This window comes from Hippocampus comes, unplaced genomic scaffold (genome assembly GCF_001891065.2).
Source record: "Hippocampus comes isolate QL1 unplaced genomic scaffold, H_comes_QL1_v1.1 scaffold168, whole genome shotgun sequence".
NCBI classification, from domain to species: Eukaryota; Metazoa; Chordata; class Actinopteri; order Syngnathiformes; family Syngnathidae; genus Hippocampus; species Hippocampus comes.
The window spans coordinates 728,388-748,387 of record NW_017805955.1 but is presented as its reverse complement, the minus strand read 5'-3'; the positions used below and the strand labels follow the sequence as shown (position 1 = coordinate 748,387).

At 45.2% G+C, this 20,000-nt stretch overlaps 1 protein-coding gene and 1 long non-coding RNA gene across 3 annotated transcripts in view; both read right to left on the bottom strand.

Annotated features, from left to right (window-relative positions):
- Positions 1-2,443: 2,443 nt before the first annotated feature.
- Positions 2,444-20,000, bottom strand: part of slc25a21 (solute carrier family 25 member 21) — an 81,686-nt gene continuing 64,129 nt past the window's right edge. For both annotated transcript variants that reach the window (XM_019890531.1, XM_019890530.1), the window contains exons 4-11: positions 18,123-18,206; positions 14,026-14,092; positions 13,085-13,144; positions 9,205-9,312; positions 8,966-9,130; positions 5,202-5,383; positions 3,259-3,311; positions 2,444-3,166 (exon numbers count right to left, since the gene is read on the bottom strand). In XM_019890531.1, coding sequence (XP_019746090.1) covers positions 3,105-3,166; positions 3,259-3,311; positions 5,202-5,383; positions 8,966-9,130; positions 9,205-9,312; positions 13,085-13,144; positions 14,026-14,092; positions 18,123-18,206 — 781 coding nt within the window. In that variant the 3' untranslated portion in view covers positions 2,444-3,104. The remainder of the gene's footprint in view (positions 3,167-3,258; positions 3,312-5,201; positions 5,384-8,965; positions 9,131-9,204; positions 9,313-13,084; positions 13,145-14,025; positions 14,093-18,122; positions 18,207-20,000) is intronic.
- Positions 6,683-8,737, bottom strand: LOC109528173 (uncharacterized). The gene is made up of 2 exons (XR_002170655.1): positions 8,490-8,737; positions 6,683-7,660 (listed from the first exon to the last, which is right to left on the bottom strand). It is a non-coding gene; the product is annotated as an uncharacterized LOC109528173 (long non-coding RNA).

The window sequence follows — 20,000 nt, the reverse complement described above, 5'->3', positions numbered from 1 at the left end:
GTTCGACAGGAAATCACTGTAGAAGGAGAGTTAGTTCGATGGGCGAGTCGATTGGTTGGTGGTTCACGAGGTGAGTCGACTTGCTACAGTGTGTAGGTTGATGCTGTCGGTCGGTCATAAAATATGTCCGTCGGTTGGTTCGTATCCGGATTTGTCGGTCGAATCGTCGTTTGCATGGCCTCGCTCTTGAAAAGGTAGAAAGTCAGTTCAATGGCCATGGAGAATTCCGGGTGAACTCGGTTCACTCGAACAAGTCGTGTGGTCTCCGGGGAGCAGAATTTGAGGCGATCACCACAAAATGTCCGCCCACGAAGCCGCCAGGTATTTGCCTAAATACGCTGCGCGCATGAATAATATTAATGGTTAAACGCGCACGTGTCAAAGCCTGTCAACGCCTGCGAGTGAAATATTAGCGAGACGGCGGATGAGGCGGGTAGAAAGAAAGATGTGAGATTTATGGTGGGATGAAAGTGCGCAGGGAATTTGGGTGAAAAGGAACGAACGAACGGTGGCCAATCGCAAAGACGACGGCTTACCGTGTCATCAGGCACCCCCTGAGGGATGCGGCCAAATGTCAGGAGGCGTGCCGAAATGTTGGCAGCGGGAAGACACAAGTCGTCACGAAAATGTTCTGCGAAACATTTGGCAAGATGACTCTATTCCAGTCAACGATTTTTTTTTGGGGGGGGGCGCGTGCATCGCTATTCACGGTGTGTGTAAAACGTGACCTTTAATCACACAGAAAGACAGAGTGTACCCATTGCTAATTTGTCCGGTTCAATATTTAGCCAAATAAAATTCCCCGATTCATTTATAAACAATAAGTACATGAATGACAGGCAGACCATTTGACTGTTTTATATTTTTTTTTACTATTTTGCATATATATGCGCAATACACTTATACACACACACACACACACACACACACACACACATCCATATATACACACATATACATGTATTCCCTAGTGTATAGTAAAAAATAATTAATTTCAATAATAATAAAAAATATATATGTCAGATTCAAGGTGGTTAACACTGACAAAGTTGTCTTGATTTTTAATTTATTCTTTCTATCATTTTTGGAGTTATTTTGGAAAAACGAACATTCACTATGACAGTGTGACTTTCAGTCTAAAATAGTCTTCATATTCTTTTTTCAAACACGTAAATGTCCAACTCTGTCATCCCACGCATTTCCAGCCACTGTCCTCCCCACCCCCACTGTGCACTTCATTATGGTCATGGCTTTGCACACAGGAGGAGGGGAGGGTGAGAGTGGGTGAGTGAGTTTGCACACACCTTCTTCTGCGTAAAACATGAGGATGACCTTTCATGAGGAAGCGATTTAAATGATGGCCTGTCATCACCAGGGATACCAACGAGTGAGTGTGGATGAACATCTCCTGTGGAAAAAAAAACAACGTCACAATTTAGCACACACGGAGTGGGAAACACACACACACACGCACACACACACACACACACACACACACACACACACAGACGCACGCACGCACGCACACACACGTCTCTCTCTCTCTCTCTCTCTCTCTCTATATATATATATATATACACTCACACACATATCCATATATACACACATATATATGTATTCCTTAGTGTATAATAAAAAAATAAAAAATTAATTTCAATAATAAAAAAAAAATATATGTCAGATTCTAGTTAACAAGGTAGTTTTTAAAAAATGTATCATTTTTGGAGTTATTTTGGAAAAACTAACATTCACTATGACAGTGTGACTTTCAGTTTTTGAATGCTGTCTTCCTGTACCACCACCAACAGCCGCCAAATGGGAGGTGTTTGAAATTTCATGGGGAGAAAAAAAAAAATACAACCCCAAAGCCAACCGCGTGAAAAAAAGGGGGGGGGGGAACAATAGAACCACAAAGCCAACAGGGTGAAAGAAAGTGCTCCAAACACCCCCACGTGAGGGGAAACAAGTGATCAAAAATTTTTTTTAATTGTCTTTTGGCAGTAGAGTCATGCACACGTCAAATTTTCTTCATTTAAAAAAATGAGGCAGTTACAAATGCTCCAAATCACATTTGGCACATTAAAACAAACAAAACAAAACAAAAAGAAAAAAAAGTTACAAATGCTCCAAATCACATTTGGCACATTAAAACCAACAAAACAAAACAAAAAGAAAAAAAAAAGGAATCAGGAAAAGTGAGTGGCGGATTACTGAGATTTTTTTTCGTTTTTCTTAAAAAAAATCTCAATTCAGGAAAAGTGAGTGGCGGATTACTGAGATTTTTTTCGTTTTTCTTAAAAAAATCTCAATTTTTTTCTGGCTTGACACCACCACCTCCAACACCAAATTAAAAAAAAAAAAACAAAGAAACACCCCCCGCCCCCTAAAACCAACAGTGTGAAAAAGTGCTCCCAAAACATGCACTTTTTTGTTTTCTTTTTTCGGTTTGGTTTTCAATTCTTTGGAAATGGATGCAGCAACACGTCACTTTTATTAAAAGAAAAAAAAAAAAAAGGACAATTCCTACAAATTCATATTTGGAACATTTGGAAAAAAAAATCAGTAATACAACAGCTAAAAGTTACTGTGCTCTCTATACAGTATGTGTGTCGATAAATATACGTTGACAGAGTTACAAAGACGTGTACATACAGACTGCAGAGTTCAAGAGTTGACTTCAAAAGGCACTTCATCGAGCTTTTTTTTTTTTTTTTTTTTAAGTGGGTCCCAACTGCATGTCTGAACACTGGCTGATTCACATTGCAAAAATATCGATAATGACATACTGTATACATACTACGGCAATTTGCAGATGTTACACAGACACGTCAAGGTTCTCTTGACTATTTGAAATAAAGCTTCACAGGACCTTTGAAGAAAATCCTTCCAAAATAGCGCTTTAAGCACTTATCGATTCAGGAAAACAAAAACAACAAAAAAAAAAAAAAGACAAAGGCAAGTGGAACTGAAAAACTGCGTGCGTGTTATTGCATTTGGACTCATGTTGAAAATGCTTCATAAAAAGAAAGATACCTTTCCGTTCGAGGTATTCGGGTCATCCAACCCAAAAGGCACTTGCTTTCGGACGTTGACGTGCGCGTCTTTTACCAGTTCCTCTGCAGCCATCCCGACACGTACTCGTACACCAGCAGCATCACAGCGCCGCCTGCGGTCCAAAGGGACACAGCAGACATGGACGTTGACCAAGATATTCCATTAAAAAAAAGAAATAAAATAAAAATAAACGGCAGATGTTACCTGGCCCAAGTCTCATGATCTTTGGCACCAAGCCCTTGTAGAGCGCCAAGTACCTACGGACACAACAGCAGCATCGCAAATGTGATCACTCAACAAATGAAACCCTTATCTCAAGCGCTGCGCATCTAAATATACAACTGAAAATCAATGATGTAGCTGAGTGCTTAGCTTGTTGAAAATTAAAATTACAATAAGTACCATCTCTGAAGCTGAAGGGGGTGCGCGTGAACCAAGGTTTTGCGAAAAGCGGATCGAGCTCATGGGTGCACCGTGTTCATTTGGATGCTGTTCAGAGTTGCGTGGCTTCGAGAGTTTTGAGATTGTTTGGCAAAGACCGATCACGCTGAGGGATTGTGTGGGGGGTGCGCGGCGTGCCAAAGTTTCAGGACGTTGAGGGAAAAACTGATCTCGCTGGGGGTGCGCCAATGTCGTCTGGCTGTTGAAGGGGACGTATGACAACAAAAAAAAATCATGAAAGACTGATCAGCTGGGGGTGCACCAACTCTGTTGGGGTCTTGAAGGGGGTGTGTAGGTTAAAATGCCTTTGGGAAAGACTGAGGGGTTATATGCGGGTGCGCAGCTTTCCAAAGTTTCATGACGTTTCGGGAAAAACTGATCTCGCTGGAGGTGCGCCAATGCCGTCTGGCTGTTGAAGGGGATGCACGACAAAAAAAAAAAATGGTGAAAGCCTGATCGAGCTGGGGGTGCACCAACTCTGTTGTGGAGTTGAAGGGGGGGGGGGTTAAAATGCTTTTGGGAAAGACCGATTTAGCTGGGGGGGCGGACAGGGCCAGGGGGTGCGCCCACTCTGTCGGAGGTGCGTGGCTTTCAAAAAGACTCACCCAGCGATGGGTGTGTGCCCGTCTCTGTAAGGACATTAAAGGGACACACTGGCCGCTCCTCGGTCGGGACAAGCTTTTGCGGCCATGAGGATCCGACCCCGCCGCTTAATTGATTCAAGGTGACCCGTGGCCTGACGCGCCGCTTCCCTGCCCTGCCGCCGCACTTTCTGACGGCGTTAATAAGGCTGGAGCCACTTCCTCCCTTGCCCCCGTGTCTGATTAGATTGACCCGAGGAGCGCGGCGCACCTCGTTAGGGTGCGCTTAACGACGTCCCCCACGGGGACCGCTAATTAGCAGGGACTGTGTTGTGTTACGGGATGAGGGCGGGGGGGTGCTGGTGAATTGGGGGCGCACGATTCTGGAAACACGTGGCAACTTTTTGATCTGCGACGCCGCCGTCATTGCCACGTTTGGTAAAAGGTCCACCGCCATCGTCAGATTTGGGGAAAAAAAGTCATAACCATCTCTCAACCTTTGGGTCCGGTGTTCCACTGTCAATGTTTCCAAAAGATCTCCCCGCGATGTGACCTTGCGTCAACTTTTTTGGCCCGGATGTAACCGCGTGTCAACATTTTTGCTGCGGTACTCTCCAATGTTGACAAAAGTATCTTATCGTTTTCGCCGTCATGATCAATGTTGATTGACAAGGCGATGTCATGATGACGTCATCCATGCCAACCAAAGGACAACGAGGGATAGAATCGTTTGTCAACATTATAATCCGCCGCGACATTTGTCATCGTTGGCAAAAGTTCAATCGCCGCGTGTCAACATTTTGGGCCCGGTATCACCCTGTCAATCAATTTTGAATCAAATGTCAATCACGACGTAGCCATGTGTCAACTTTTCAATCCGCTCTCATGAAAAAAAGTCCATCGCGATGCCATCGTCCAGTACGTCAGTGACATCGCGAGTGTTGACGATGTGACAACTGTTATCGCAAACGTGGCAGCGTCTCAACACACATGCATGTCACATTTTTTTTTTTGGAGGGGGGGGGGGCATTCTCAAAATATTGCGATAAGATCGGCAGCTAAGCGGCCAAGCCACCCCCAAGAAAACAGACGAGAGCGACGACATCGACGGAAGGTCTTCCCTACCCTTCCTCGCGGTAAACCAGCGCCATGGTCTGGAAGCAGGTGCGGTACTTGATCTGGCCTGGGACCGGCTGCGGGCCCTGGATGCGACTCTTGGCCACGTCCCAGGGGATGTTGACGCAGGAGGAGATGGTTCCGGACGCCAGGCCGATAGCGAACTTCCTCAGGAATTCCAAGGTCGGGTCCTGGTGAACATACAATCATAAAAATAATAAAATTTCCACCAAGGCAAGGCCAGGTAAGGCTGTTTTTTTTTTTTTTTTTTTTGCACAAGGCAACTCAATGCGTTTTTATAAAAACTAAACCTATTGTCAATGCATATTGTTGTTGTTTGTGTCATTATCATATGCAATTGAATAAGTAGACCACAGGTGTCAAAGTCAAGGCCCGCGGGCCAGATCTGGCTTCGGCGCATTTACAAAACAAAACATTTGAAATCATTTGGAGGAAACTGACTTGACTTCTGTTGCCATCTTATTCCATTTGCGTGCAGCGTAACCACGAAATGTTGCTTTGCCGTCCACTGGTACCTCGACTTACGAACGTCTCTTCAAACGAAATGTTCAAGTCACGAAATGCCTCGTGAGGAAAATATATTGCCTCTTGTTCCGAAAGACATTTCAAGATACAAAAGGTAAAAAATACAGTATGGCCTGTTACTCGAGTCTACTCGACGCAACATACTTGTAGCTGCTCCGCCATTGGCTACTACCGAGCATCATTCTGGCATCTCATTGGCTAAGAGGTGACCTCTACCGTATGCAGCGTCCTCATCATTCGCCCTTCGGGCCACGAGGCGTTCTGATAGTTTGACATAAATGTGAATCACCCAGAAAAAGTGTTCGCCAGTCGGGCGATCGCTCACTATGCTGATGATGTTTGCCTCGGATATTTTGGAAGGATTGTGAAAAGCCGACAAAAGCAAAAATGTCCTTGGATCGGGCAAAAAGCACTTCTGAGAGAGAATATGAACTAAAGAGGACCAAAAAAAAAATGATGAGGACGCAGTGAAGAGTGAAATGACCATCATTTTTATTCTTTCTTCTATTCTTTGTTTTTTTTACATTGTGCACAACTCTCATTTATTGAGCAATAATCTCATTCTAACATGTATTTGTTACATTTGTGACCTATTTTGATGCATTTTTATGCTTTAGAAAACATTTATGTCTGAATTTTGGTGAGCTTGGAACGGATTAGGCCATTTACATGGAAAACGCGTCTCGACTTACAACATTTTCTCGTGAAGACATTTCTTCCAGAATCAATTCATTTCGTAAGTAGAGGTACCACCGTATTTGCTTTCAAAACTGCGCTTCACTTCTCCGTCTCAGCAGACCGCAGAACTCGACTGGGTGGATATTGAAGTCCAATTTCATTCTCGTATTCAGGACTCAAAACCATTCACCAAAAGGACCACCGGGTCCGCAAGTGTTCCAACGGTCCGGACTTTCCACCCCCGCTGATGTCGAGTCGTCGTCGTGGCGACAGGGCCTTCTGATTGCAAAGCTGGCATGGAAGCCGCCATCATTTTTATGGTATCGGGGAGGGGCCGCGCGCTCGACGACCGCTTCCTGATTGGCTGAGCAGAAGCACACGTGTTCTTCGGGGGGAGCCGTGAGGATTTAGAAACAGGACTCATGCAGACAGACTAGCAGAGGCATATGGGGACAATTTGGATAATTTGGCTGCGACTCGGCGCACAGGCGTATTACTGTACCCCCCCCCCCCCCCCCCCCCCCCCCCCCCCCCCGGGGCCAGACTCGAGAGAGCTCTGACAGCTAATTGGCCGGGAGATTTTTTTTTTTTTTTTTTTTTAAACAAATGACAGCAAGCACACCCCAAGAGGCGGCCTAAATCAACAGCTAATCCCCAACATCTTTCCACTGGACTTCAGGGATGGAGGTACAAGCGTCCCCTCAAGACAGCTTTTCACAAAATTTCCACGTAATTGGCGCACCCCCTCAACATGATCACAAACGTCCCCAAACTTTGACAGAGCGAGCGCACCTCATCCCCCTACACACGCGTCCATAGCGAGAACAGCCTTTCCCTGAACATCCCAGATTCCGCCAGTTGGCGCACCCCCGCCTCAGCGAGATCAGCCTTTCACAACGCAAACATGCTTAAGCCCCCAAACACCTTCAGATCCGTTTTTTACCAACCTTATCAAAACATTTGAAACCGTGCGCCCGTTCTATGCGGCAAACTTTTTTTATATACAGACACAAGCTAAAAAAAAAAAAACTTTGGGAATGTTTTTAGCCATGCACTCTGTTCAAGCTCCCGGCACACCCCTGAAAGACCCTCAGCTGGATCAAAAGGGCCAAAATATTTCAAGCCATCCACACTCTTCTTGATTCCGACACTGCTGGTGTACCTCTTCTTCTCTCCTGCACACCACACACTGCTTCTTCAATACCATGACCGAGTTGGCGCACCTCCTGTGTCCTGTGCACACCCTTAAAAAAAAAAAAAACAAAACAAAACAAAAAAAAAAAAAAGACCAAAACAAATGTGCCATTCGGGCAAAGAAACGTTAAGTGTAATGATTATACCAGACAGCCAAACGAGTTTGAATCTCATTTGCCCTCCCCCATGGGTGCGCGCACCACAGATGATGAAACCGAGCCTTAAATCTCGCCCATTAAGTGACTTCCGAAGAGCCCAAAGCAAACAGCGCCCCTCCTCCCGCCACTTCTCTTTACCTCTCAAGTGGCGCTGTGACAGCATCGAGCACGCTCGGCTGGGTTTGAGTCTCCTTTTTTTTTTTTTTTTTTTGGGTTCCAATAACGGGTCACGCTGTTGATCGACTTTGGAGCGACGCCATCATCAAACGGGCCCGTCAACTTGTCATAGATAACAACACGGATTCCTCAAATCCGCAGTTCTTACAGTAAACCGAAGAGAAGTGCCGTTGTCTGCTTCCAATTAGTCCTTCCGACTTCATCCGACGCGGCGCTTTTCGTGCACGTGGCGTAGGGGTAACGTTTCCGTTGCACAAAAGGAAAAAAAAAATAAAACCCAAAACAAAACAAAAACGTTTATTCGGAGCCATCGGGGCCCGCCGGATGCGTAATGTGAAACGTTTGAGCAAGTTAGGGAGCGCAAACAGACGATGCATTAGTGGGGCTGAGACCTCCCCCGGCACCCCTCTTGATTTGGGATTTCGTCAGGCTCATAGAGTAAACCTCGACCGATTTCTACTCTCACGCTCTGCCCCCCCCCCCGCCCCCGGTATTATAAGAGGGTCGTCAAAAATGTACGAAAAGTGTTCACATTTTATAATACTTGTCCAAGAATGACAATTGCTGTGGGCGATCGAAGTGGGTGCCCCGTATCCCACGTCAGTGGCTGTGTCAGTGTCTTTCCTGCAAAATCGTGATTTGTGCAAAGTCACGGAATGCTACTGACACCTACAGGACTGAACCGGAATAAACTAAAATCGCACTTTCCAACAGTCATTCATGCCTTTGTCACATCCCGGTTGGATTACTGTCATGCGCTTGACTTTGGAGTCAGCCAATCCTCCATCAAGCGTCTCCAGTTGGTCCAAAATGCTGCTGCTCGCCTCTTGACTGGTACTCGTAAGAGGGAGCACATCACTCCTACTCTGGTATCCCTTCACTGGCTCCCGATACATTTTGAAGATTCTATTATTTGTTTTCAAAATCTTGAAATGGCCTCGCTCCACCTTACCTCTCACTTGAGTTGAGTAAAAAAAGTCAAACGCACAGGGTGAGCAATGCGGAGCGGCGGCACATTACCGGGTTGGCGGGGATGGCATCCTTGACATTGAAGTAGAAGCCAAAGTAGATCATGTTGAAGACTCCATGGCGTCCCAGAGTGGACGTCAGTCCTTTGTTCAGACCCTTCAGTCCGAAGCCGTCGGTCTTGATGATGCGTCTGGCCTGAGCGAACGAGGACGGTTGCTGCGGACCGCGAAATCAAAAGACGTCAAAATGGAAAGGGTTTTCAACCAAAATGCTCTTTTTATTTCACGCACCTGTTTGAAGGCGTCTCTGTTGGCCTGGAGGCTGACTTTGACCACCTCGAACGGATTGACCACGACCGCCTCGGTCAAACCCGCGCCGAGTCCCGCGGCCGACAGTGCCTGAAGATGTTGGTGGGATTTTAGAGCGTTGACAAAAAAAAAAACAACCCAAAAAATGTCCAGGTTCACATTGCTCATTCCGCTCTTAAAGCTGCTGGCTCAAAAGGAATCCAAATGAAGTGAAATAGCAAACCCGGTGCTGGGCCCAAAAGGGACTGAGCCAATGCTGGGTTATTTCTACCCAGCGCGTTGGGTTGAGGAATCGACTCAGCATGCGGGGGTCATGATTTTGATCCAGCAAGGGGTTTAAAATTACCCATACTTCTGAGCTAAAGCTAGCAAGAAATGACCAGGTTATCAGTACAAGTGTGGTTCAAAATAGCACTCATTTTATTCCCGAAATTTTCTAGAGAGTAATTTTGCCGCTCAGGGGTCGCTGCAGTTGTCACCGGCAGTGGTTTGGAATCAGCATATGGCGTTCAAGAGCTTGTTAAGGGGCGAGTATTGATACCAGATATCCGTATCAGGATGATACCAGACTTATTTTAAGGAACAGGGCTGCCGATTCCTTCCACCGGTATTTGATGCCGCCAAAATTTGACATTGAGTAAGTCCTATTCGGCCGAAGTTGGCGCTATACGGCGGCAGTTTGACACATTGGCGAATCATCATTTGCATCATAAAGAAAGCTCCTGGTGAATCGTTTTTTTTGTCATTGTGTGAACAGTATCAAAAGTACTGGAGGTATCGGTACTCGCTGTGGCTCTGGAAAAAAAAAAGTGGACTTCGAACCTCCTTCGAAGGGTCTTGCCATGGGACCCACTTTTGAATCCCAGCATTGTTACCCACCAAGCCTTCCAGCCACCAACAATGTGTTTGAAGAATTTTTACATGAAACGACACTGAAACACCCTCCAAAAACCACCTGCTCAAAATCAAACAACTAACGCCAACCTCGCATGATTTGTGTGCGTTCCCTTCCCAGGGTGAGTAATTGCCATTAATGTGGAAATCTAAAATAAATCATGAAAACAACTGACATCTAAATCATATCGGGCCGATGAGGAGCCACCATTATCGCTGGTTACGCAACATCTTCACTGCAAGCGCTCACCCAAGACCTGAAATTAACCCATGTCGCAACACTGCATGTATTTGCACGAAGAGAGTGTGTGTGTGTGTGTGTGTGTGTGTGTGTGTGTGTGTGTGTGTGTGTGGGTGTGTGTGTGTTTGTGTGTATGCACGCACACGCTGGCGTAATGGGAGCATGTCAAGAACGTGTCTCGAGCTCATTACTCTTCCTGCCCTCTTTATGCCGCTGTCAGAGCCCCGGCCGGGAGCCATCCTTGTCAGACATGCCCCCGGCCGCCGTATTTACACAGGCCGCCGCCGCCGCCGCCACCGCCACCTTTTGCATTCTCCGTTGGTCTCATTGCCCCGGCGCGTCCTTCTTAATCACGGTGAAGGCATTCAGCTGCACACCCGCCACACAACGACAGACAGGCAACGTTGCCGCACTCTCGAAAACACCAAAATGACCGGCGTGTTCCCCCTACGCCCTAATTTCCCGAAAATAAATAATAAAATAAAGCGCATCATGTAAACAGAACCAATCATGCAAATCATTTTAGGTGCACTTTATTTTAATTTAAAAATATTTTTCAATCAAAACAAAAAATAAGTTCAAAGGATGGCATTTTCTTTTCATTTGTACTTTTGAATTATTTAAATTCGAGGCACGGTATTTCAATTAATATATATATTTTTTATGAACCAAAAAAAATATAAGCCTGAGGTCAATGCATTGATCTCTAATTTGCCTTAATTATTTTTTCAATAAAAAAAAAAAGCCCAAGATGGGATACATAGCTTACGTCATCTCTTCAACCTTTAAAAAAAAAAAAAAAAAAAACGATATGAATTTTTGAGGCCGATGCCAGTTCTGATATTTGGCACGATAAAAATCTGATACCCGATTAATTGACTCATTAGTTTAAAACCAGATAATGAATAAAATAACGTTTTTTTCCCCGTCCCTTATAAGATAGAATTACAATGACAGTTTCACACTACTTTCACCATCTTTTGTCTTATGATGTAATGCGTTGATGTGCAAAAAAAAAAAACAAAAAAACAAAAAAACAGCAAATTTTTGTCCATTTCAAATGAGCTAACATCTAACTAGACGAATGCAAACATTTTAGTCAACAAATACTTCTCCAAACTAGACTTCCCAATGACTGACTTTTGCAGACTTGTGACTTTGTAATGTCGGCCTACAAATCCAAACGTGCGAAAAAAAAAAAAACAACCCTCCCCCAAAAAAACCCTGCAAATTTTTGTCCGTTTCAAAAGCGCTAACATCTAAAGAGACGAATGCAAACATTGTGGTCAACAAATACTTTTCCAAACTAGACTTCCCAAATGACCAACTTTTGCAGACTTGTGACTTTGTAATGTCGGCCTACAAATCCAAACGTGCGTAAGGAAGAGAGGCTTGCGGGGCAAAAGATGGCGCTTGATGGATGGGCCCGGTAAACATCCCTCCACCAATGGCTGTAAAAACACACACACACACACACACACACACACGCGCACGCACGTCGAGGAAATACGATGTGCCGGGGCGGACGTCGGCGCTGCAGGTACGCCATCCATCAGGGCTGACACCTGGCCGCCACCCGAGCAGCCGCGCACGCGCCCTCCCTAGCGAAACGGCGACGGCGGACACCGATGAGATGATCAGGTGTGCCTTTTGTGTTTTGAGCGCACGTTAACAGTTTTGAGGGTGCAAAGGAAACGAGAACGAGCAATTGCGGCAACAAGTTGGCTTGTTTTTGACGAGGGACGCAAAGGAAAAGTCGATTTTAAGCCTGAAGTTGTTGTTTAAAAAGACGCTTTACGAGCTGAATACCGCGGCCCTTGCGGCAACTAAATCACCTTTCTGTGGCCTTTTATTGTTGTCACAGTTGATCGTTCCTGTCCACTGAAACACATGCCGCGTTGAAGTTTTGTTTAAAAAGGAAAAAAAAAAAACACAAATTGGAAAAGAGATTTTTTTTTTTTTTTGCGGGGGATAAAACAAAGGATTCTCAATTTAATGTTTAAAAATTGTGAGTTTCATTTTTTTTAAAACACACTGAAAACAATAATAAAAAAGAAAAAGTCAGATTGGCAATTTTTTTTATTATTGTAATAATAAGTATTATTATTTTTAATAATGATGACAATCATATTACCACTACGACGACTAAACTAATCAGATAAATGTTGGAAATATTTGATCCAGTTTGAACATTTAATTGCCAAGGGTACTTTTTCTTGTTGCGGAGGTTAATCCCCCCCCCAAAAATTAAAAATATCAGCAAATAGAGCAAAGTCAAAAACTAGGTCATAAAAAAAAAAAAAAAAAAAAAAAAAAGGAATATACAAACCACTCTCTCTCTCAAAATGCACTCTCACACACGTTTGCAACATTCGGGCGCTCGCTCTCCGTAAGCGCACATTCCGACAATTTTAACCCCACGCCAGGTGCGAGTCGGTCATAGATTGTCGCGCGCTTGTATAAGAAACCGCGTCGAAAAACATGGGGGCCAACCACTTCTGCGTTTAACAGGGTGTAAATTATTCTTGGCATCAGTCGGCAGGTGAGGCCAAAAACTGACACCGTGTACAATGTTCTTCCTGTTCCGTGTGTGTGTCCGTGCGTGTCCGTGCATGTGTGTTTATCTTTCCAGCGAGAGTGTACTCAGGTGCTTGTGTGTATATATGTGTGTGTGTGTGTGTGTGTGTGTGTGTGTGTGTGCTTGTAAGAGAGAGTGTTAAGACTCACCAGGCCTGGAGACAAAGGGGTCAAATTCAGCAGCTTCTTGTACTGCTCGAAGGTAAAAAACTGAGGGGGGGTGTAAGAACGGGAGAGGGAGACAGAAAGCAAATGAGAAATGGAGACGAACGCGTGCCGACGCAGGCACACCTGTCGCGCACGGACAGGAAGCGTAACCATTCTCGAACTTCACTGAACAGGATGCATTTACAAAAATGAGGGTAGGGTTAGCTATCGCGAAATCAAAAACCAACAACAACAAAAAGAAGCCTCATAAGAAAGTAGTAGCTGGTATATTTTCAATTGTGAAGTGATGACAGATGTCAACACCCTCCCACTTTCTTTTTTAGTTTTAAAAAAAAATCACAAACAGTCTTTGAAACAGCTGCGAGTGAGCAAGCCAGACGACGAGCTAACAAGGCAGCTATAGCTAGCTAATTTATAATAGCGCGATCATTTATTCATCCCGTGAGGGAAATTGAATTGCTGCTGCAGCAATAGTCAGACAAGAATATTTGTATTCATAAGAAGAACTGAGGATGGATTGAAATAAAATTGGACGAAGCTGTACGCTGCTATATGCTAATTGACGATGCCAAAGTCATATAAAATATCTTTTAATTAGTGCAATATTATTTCGACAGTGACATTTCATGACACACTGATCCTTTATAATTTACTACTGAGATGAATAAATGTCCGCTATTAGTTATTATTCTAATTATTATTTTTGCTGTTAGCGAGAGTTGACTGTATTTGAATTGGCAATATTGGCGCCCGGTGTTGTCACAAGATGGGGCTTGGGCGCGACGCACCACTAACTACTTGTAAGTCAATATTTGGACTGGACGACAGAACAAACAGCAGCGGGCGGTGCGGGTGGCGCGAATGACTTTGACGGACATGACGTGCGCGGTTAGCAAGGTTGGCGCCGCGCCGACTCGACTCACCTTGACCGCCCTCTTGGGCGTCTCAGCCAGGATGGGAGGCAAAATTCCCTTGTAGAAGCCAAAGATTCTGTGGGCAGAGAAGCTCGCATTAAGTGCGTCAACGCAACCCTCGCCACTTTGCACCCCCCTAGTTTCTTTTATCCTTCTCAGTTTGTGAACCAAATCACACAAAGCAATACCAATATTTTACTGGCCATCGCCCGACCATTCAGATCCATTTGGTGCGGTAATAGTACCACTTGTTCAAGTCCTATTATTTGAGCAAATGGTAAGAAAACAACACTCAATACCCAGGCCAATTCTATACACTCATTCGTGGGCGCCCACGTCACTCACCGGGGCAGGCCCCGCCTTTTAAAGCCATACGCGCTAAAAGTCACAGATGCGACAGAAGAACCTGAGGATAGCGACCCCAAGCGGACGAAAATACGACCAGTTCTACTCAATTGATGGAACACAACAGAGCGATTTCTCTCCCCCCCGCCGCCCCCACGGGAAGAATCGAAACGGGCAACACATTTGGGATGAAGTCAGTTCGCGGTGGTTTTTACTGCAGTCGACAGTGAGGACAAGTTGAGCGGCATGTGCGGCGTGTTGTGGCAACAGTGGCTACAAGCAACACAGATGATGCCGGAATGATTGGCCACAAGCGTAAATATTGTCCTTCCACGAAATATAAACGGGTTGCGTCGCGGGGGGAAATCACAAACATTGGCCCGATAATATCAAGGCGTCAAGTCACAAATGATCAAAAGGAGAGTTTCGCATCATATTTGCGCCCTTCGAGGGACCCGACATGCCGTGAGGGTAATTCACGCGCATGCTGGAAGATTCCAGAAGACGTCAGATAGGGCAGGCGAGGCTTCATGTTGGGTTGATGGCGGTAAACCTCCAAAGATGACGCAGTGAAAAGTGCGGATTGTGAGTGGCAGTGGCGCTGCAGTTTGCTGTAGGAGAGCCACATATTTTTTTTTCATTAGAACTGCCAGTTCATGACTCATGAAAAGAGAAGTCAAATCACCGAGGAAGAGAAGCAATTTTACATCAAGAATTGTTTTATTAAATTGGTTAATCTGTCATGTAATTCATTATAAATTTGTCCATCGACCACATTTTCCATCCACACAAACATTTCGTTTTTTTTTTTTTTTTGTTTTTTTAATCATCGACAAATGATCTGGTCCATGACGCCATCTTAAAAAAAAAACAAACAACAAAAACAAACAAATATGGCAATCTGAATATTCATACATATGCAGATTTTTTTTTCAGAACTTATCCGCCGCTATTTGCTGAAAAACTCACATATTTGCTGTTTTTGTGCCCAGGCCAAAGCAATCAATGCTTTTTTTTTTTTTGCTGCCACTTTGTAGTATCTTGATGCCATGGAACTATGTCGAAGTGAGTGGAAGCATTTCATTTATGCAAAAATAGTGATTTGGCACCATTTTGTGACATCTAAGTAGTAAACCTTGGATTTCGGTGGCTGCTGCAAATTACCCAGAACGCACTTTAGCACTCTTAAGTGTTTTTTTTTTTTTTTTTTTTTTGCTGGCCGTTGTTATCCTCTGAGAAAAAAAATGAGCAATATTACTGCATCTGCCCGAGTCACTTAGTTGCAAAACTCTTCTTTGTGTATTCTGTACATCCGCATTATATTGCCCCCTGGTGGCCAAGGTGCGCACACCAGGACCTGCACACGCACGATAGGTGAAAATCCTCATAAAGTGTCATTTATTTTACAAGTTGTAAAAATGGCGGAGTGGCGCCTTAAGCGCCACGATTGTTTAAAAGTTGAAAACAAGGCGGCAATAAGCGCCGGCGGGCGGCCATGCAAATGGCAGCCGCTGTTTTCCCGGGTGTGGTCAGGCCTCCAGGTGAGTGAAATTTTGCTACAGGACAAACATGCCGGCCGCCATTTGACTGCTGGTTTGCATTCCAATGTAAAGCGCACACTTTTGGGGCTTTCCGTACGCAAAGGACACCGAGGCCCACCTCTGCTTTGAATGAAACTTTCCTTAATAGTAACAGCCCGTGTCGCTCACAATCAGAAGAAACGGAGCGGCCCCCCCGGCCCTCCGTCCATCCCCAGGGAACCTTTTCACATGGAAACAAGCCGGCACGCTTCATCGGCAAATATTTTCACTTTCCCACTGCATCGGCTCCGACCTTGACTTGAGCGGCCTTGATCAGCAGCACACACACACACACACACACACACACACACACACACACACACACACACACACACACACACACACACACACATACACTTGAGACGATGCCAACCACCCCATTTTGTGGCAAACATCACTGATGTGGAGCATATTTCATTTTTGGAAACATCAAACATGATCCCAATTGGCGCATAATAAGATGAACTTTTTTTTGTGTGTGTGTGTGTGTGAAAAAGAAACAATAACCAATTAGAATAACATTTGTGTAGAGGAATATTTCAAGTGTTTTTTTTCCCCAAAGCAAATTATTTTTATTTATTTTTTTTTTACAGATGACATTCCAAGTGTCTCCATATCTTTATATGCTCCCAGTGAAGGCTCGATTAGCCGATCAGAATCCAGAACGATATCTCCAGGAAAAGGCACAAGAGTAATTGTTTCCAATTTTCAGTATGAGAGTCTGTTTCTGCAATAAAAAAAACTCATTGAAAGGCTTTCAACACTTCTTAACCAGGGTTGCCAAGAATTATGACGGGGGGCCGTATTTCGGCGGGCAAAATAAAACCGTATTTCGCTGCAAAGTTTCAGGAAATGAGCAGTGGGAGGTGGACATGACCGTGTGCCTGCCAAAAAAACGGGCCCGCTTGCTTTAACGGCGAGGGGGGAAAGCCTTTTTTTTTTTTTTTTCTCTTTCTTCAATATATTCCCGCGACCACGCCTCGGGGCGGCCAGCCAGCAGGCATCAAGAATGCTGCCGAATCGACTTTTTTGTTTTGCCTCCAGACGGAAACACTTCCGGCTGTTGCCGCACCCGCATGCGCGCATCGCAAAAATCGGAAACGAAACATTGTTGTTTCACGTGCGCTTATTTGAACAAACCAGAGCTCGAGTTGACTCAGGAGAGCCCCGGGGATATGTTTATTTTCTGGAATAATGCTGCAGCACTATTTGTACAAATCCCCACTCAGCGCTTTGGCCCGCAAGTGAGATCGTTGAAGTGGATTTTCAGTGCGTCGTGACGCGTTCCAACACTTTCAAAGTCAGGACGGGACTCTGATTGCGGGATTTCCGAGGCTGTCACCGCACACGGCCTCGCACCACCTGATGCGCTTTTTTTTTTATTTTATTTTTTTATATCTGCCGTAAAGCTGTCGTCTCGCCGTTAAACACAAGCGGCCGACACTTTCTCTGACGCCTGCGCTGTCTCAACGAGCTGTCACTGCAACAGGAGGAGTCGGAGGAGGAGGGGGAAGAAGAAGAGGGGGGGAGGGGCCGGTCGGGCCGCCTTCACTTAGCAGCGAGTGAAAAGAGGTCGAAGAAATTGAAACCAAGAAAAGAAAAAAATTCCATCAAATCTCAATGCACAAAAAAAAAAAAAAAATGTGGCATGTGAATCATTCTTCTTATTTCATTTAGATTCTTTTGGATTCCAAATCAGTTCCCGCTAAAGTCGTTCGTGCTAATACAATTTGTCTGTGCCAAATGCAACATTTTATGAAGTATCACTTTCAGCCTCATACAAGTACAGTGGTACCTCGACTTGCGAAATTAATTGCGAGAAAATTGTGTAAGTAGAGACGCGTTTCGCATGGAAATGCCCTAATCCGTTCCGAGGTGAGTCGCGTCGTAATTTAATGTCACACAGGTGCAAAGCAAAACCAAGTGGGGTCAAAAGTCAATTTAGTGTAACTTCCCGTGTGTATTTTTCTCTCAAGTCTCGACATCCCTGATGGACGCCGCCGAGGGAGCCCGCTGATTTATCCGAATAATTCCGAGTGAATCCGAAACGGTGTGCACGTTTGACTTTTCGCTGATTTAAGCAGTAGGAAGGCGGCAAATGTTTTGCCTTTCGGACCTGCTCAAGACAAATGCTTACAACTTTCGTCCCGGAGGACGGAGCAGAGAGACGAGGAGACTTACCCTTCGTTGCGGAAAATGGTACGGAAGCAGTCGCCCAGACTCTTGTAGCTGGTGGGGTCGCTGGTGCCCCTCTGAATCTGGAACCTGCGTGCACACAATTCTGGCTGTCAATTCAATTCTGAGATTAATTTTTTTTTTTAAAACAGTCACCCAAAAAATGGCCATCACATTCATAATATTTTGAAAGGCGCTTATAAATAAAATGTATGTATTATTATTATTATTATTATTATTATTATTATTATTATTATTATAACACAGGGAGAAATGAGGATATTGTCTTTATTGAGTCAGACAGTCTTCACTGATGTCAGTGTGTCAAACTATTGCATCATGTGAAAGCGGTGCAACAAATAAACAAACAAACAAAAAAAAAAACAAAAGCTTTGCGGATGCTTGTTTTCCCAGCCCTTTCATTTTCATTCATCTTCCCCGAGCCAGGACGGGAGTCTGGTTGGTGCGAGCGTGCCCCTCCCCCCTCCGGGCTAGCATTGGGCGGGGTGGAGGGGGGGGGTATAGGGTAAGAACTCAAACATTTGTTTAACCCAAGCCATCCGATTAACCAGCTGACTTCCCCGTGAGCGGGCCCATCTGCAGCCAAGCTCCGAGGACGCTAACACGCTAGTAAGCTCGCACCAACAGCTCTTCACGCCACGTGTAAATGTTTCGTGTGACGCAGTCGATTTCTTTCCCAGCAAAATTCGGAAGAAGGGTTACTGTGCGGCTAAGGCACACTTTCGCAGACTTGCCAATAAAGGACGCAGAGCGCTGTTTAAATCTTTTTTACGCGAGCAACCAGCCGGGGGCCACAGAATGAATTAAAGGCGCCCGTTAAGAGATGAAGGCCCGAGCGTATTGAGGCGATAAGACGTCGTTAAACGTAGCTGCGACGCTTTGACCCTAAGAGCGTAAACCTGAAAAAGTCAAAAACATTCCAAAACAAACTTTCTGGACTTTTAACAAACACAATTAAAAGCCTAGCGAAAGATTATTGACCGAGGCGTTGATGAATTTGAAAGGAAGGAAAACAAGGTGACGAGGAAAGAATTCCGCATCATCTGTCTACAACCGCAAGGTCAATGGGGTGAGCCGTAAGTCGTCCATGCGGGTGCCTGATGGGCCCATAAAGAGCCCCCAGGTTCCACTAAAAGGGGGGTTCGTTTTTTCCTCATGTTTGTTTCAATGTGTGCGCAGATTTGTATCTTGTTCGTCAACGGCCGCGGTGCGAGTCTTTCAACAAAGCCAAGTGAAAAATTTCTCTGAAAACGGCTAGCTCATTTGCCAAAGCCGTCTGGGCAGGAGCAGAATGCCAGCGATACATTGTGGAGGGGCGGGGGTTGGGGGGACCCAAAACAAAAAAAAACCCAAGGTGGTATCTCACTGCGCGGGAAAGGCTGACAAGTGTTAGCAAATGTCACGGATATTTTTTTGTCAGAGATTCCAAAGACGTTTGCCAAAATGAGACAGCAGGCCGCAAACGGCCCACGGGCTGTGGTTTGGACACCACGGCATCGATGAACATCTTCGAGGGGCGTCTCCTCTACGCTTATTTGGTGGCAGTGCCCATAGCTCAAAATAGAGATGTCTGAAACCGTATTAAAGAGGTTTGCAAGGGAAGGGGGACAGCGGAATGAGATGGACCCTTGGGCAAAAAACTGAAAGATTTAAGACTACAGGGGGCTTGTAAAGAAATTCAAATCGGGCTTAATGAAAGGCACATGATGCTGGGGGTCAATCTCCCAGCGTCTCCTTCGCCCGGCACAAAAATCGGCCATGAGCACTGGGTCCGGGTTGCGGTTCCCCCGACTCCGCGGGTGACCCCGGGGTCACCTCATTTCCTCGTGGCCCTCCGCTACCCTGCCATAAAAAGACAGAGAG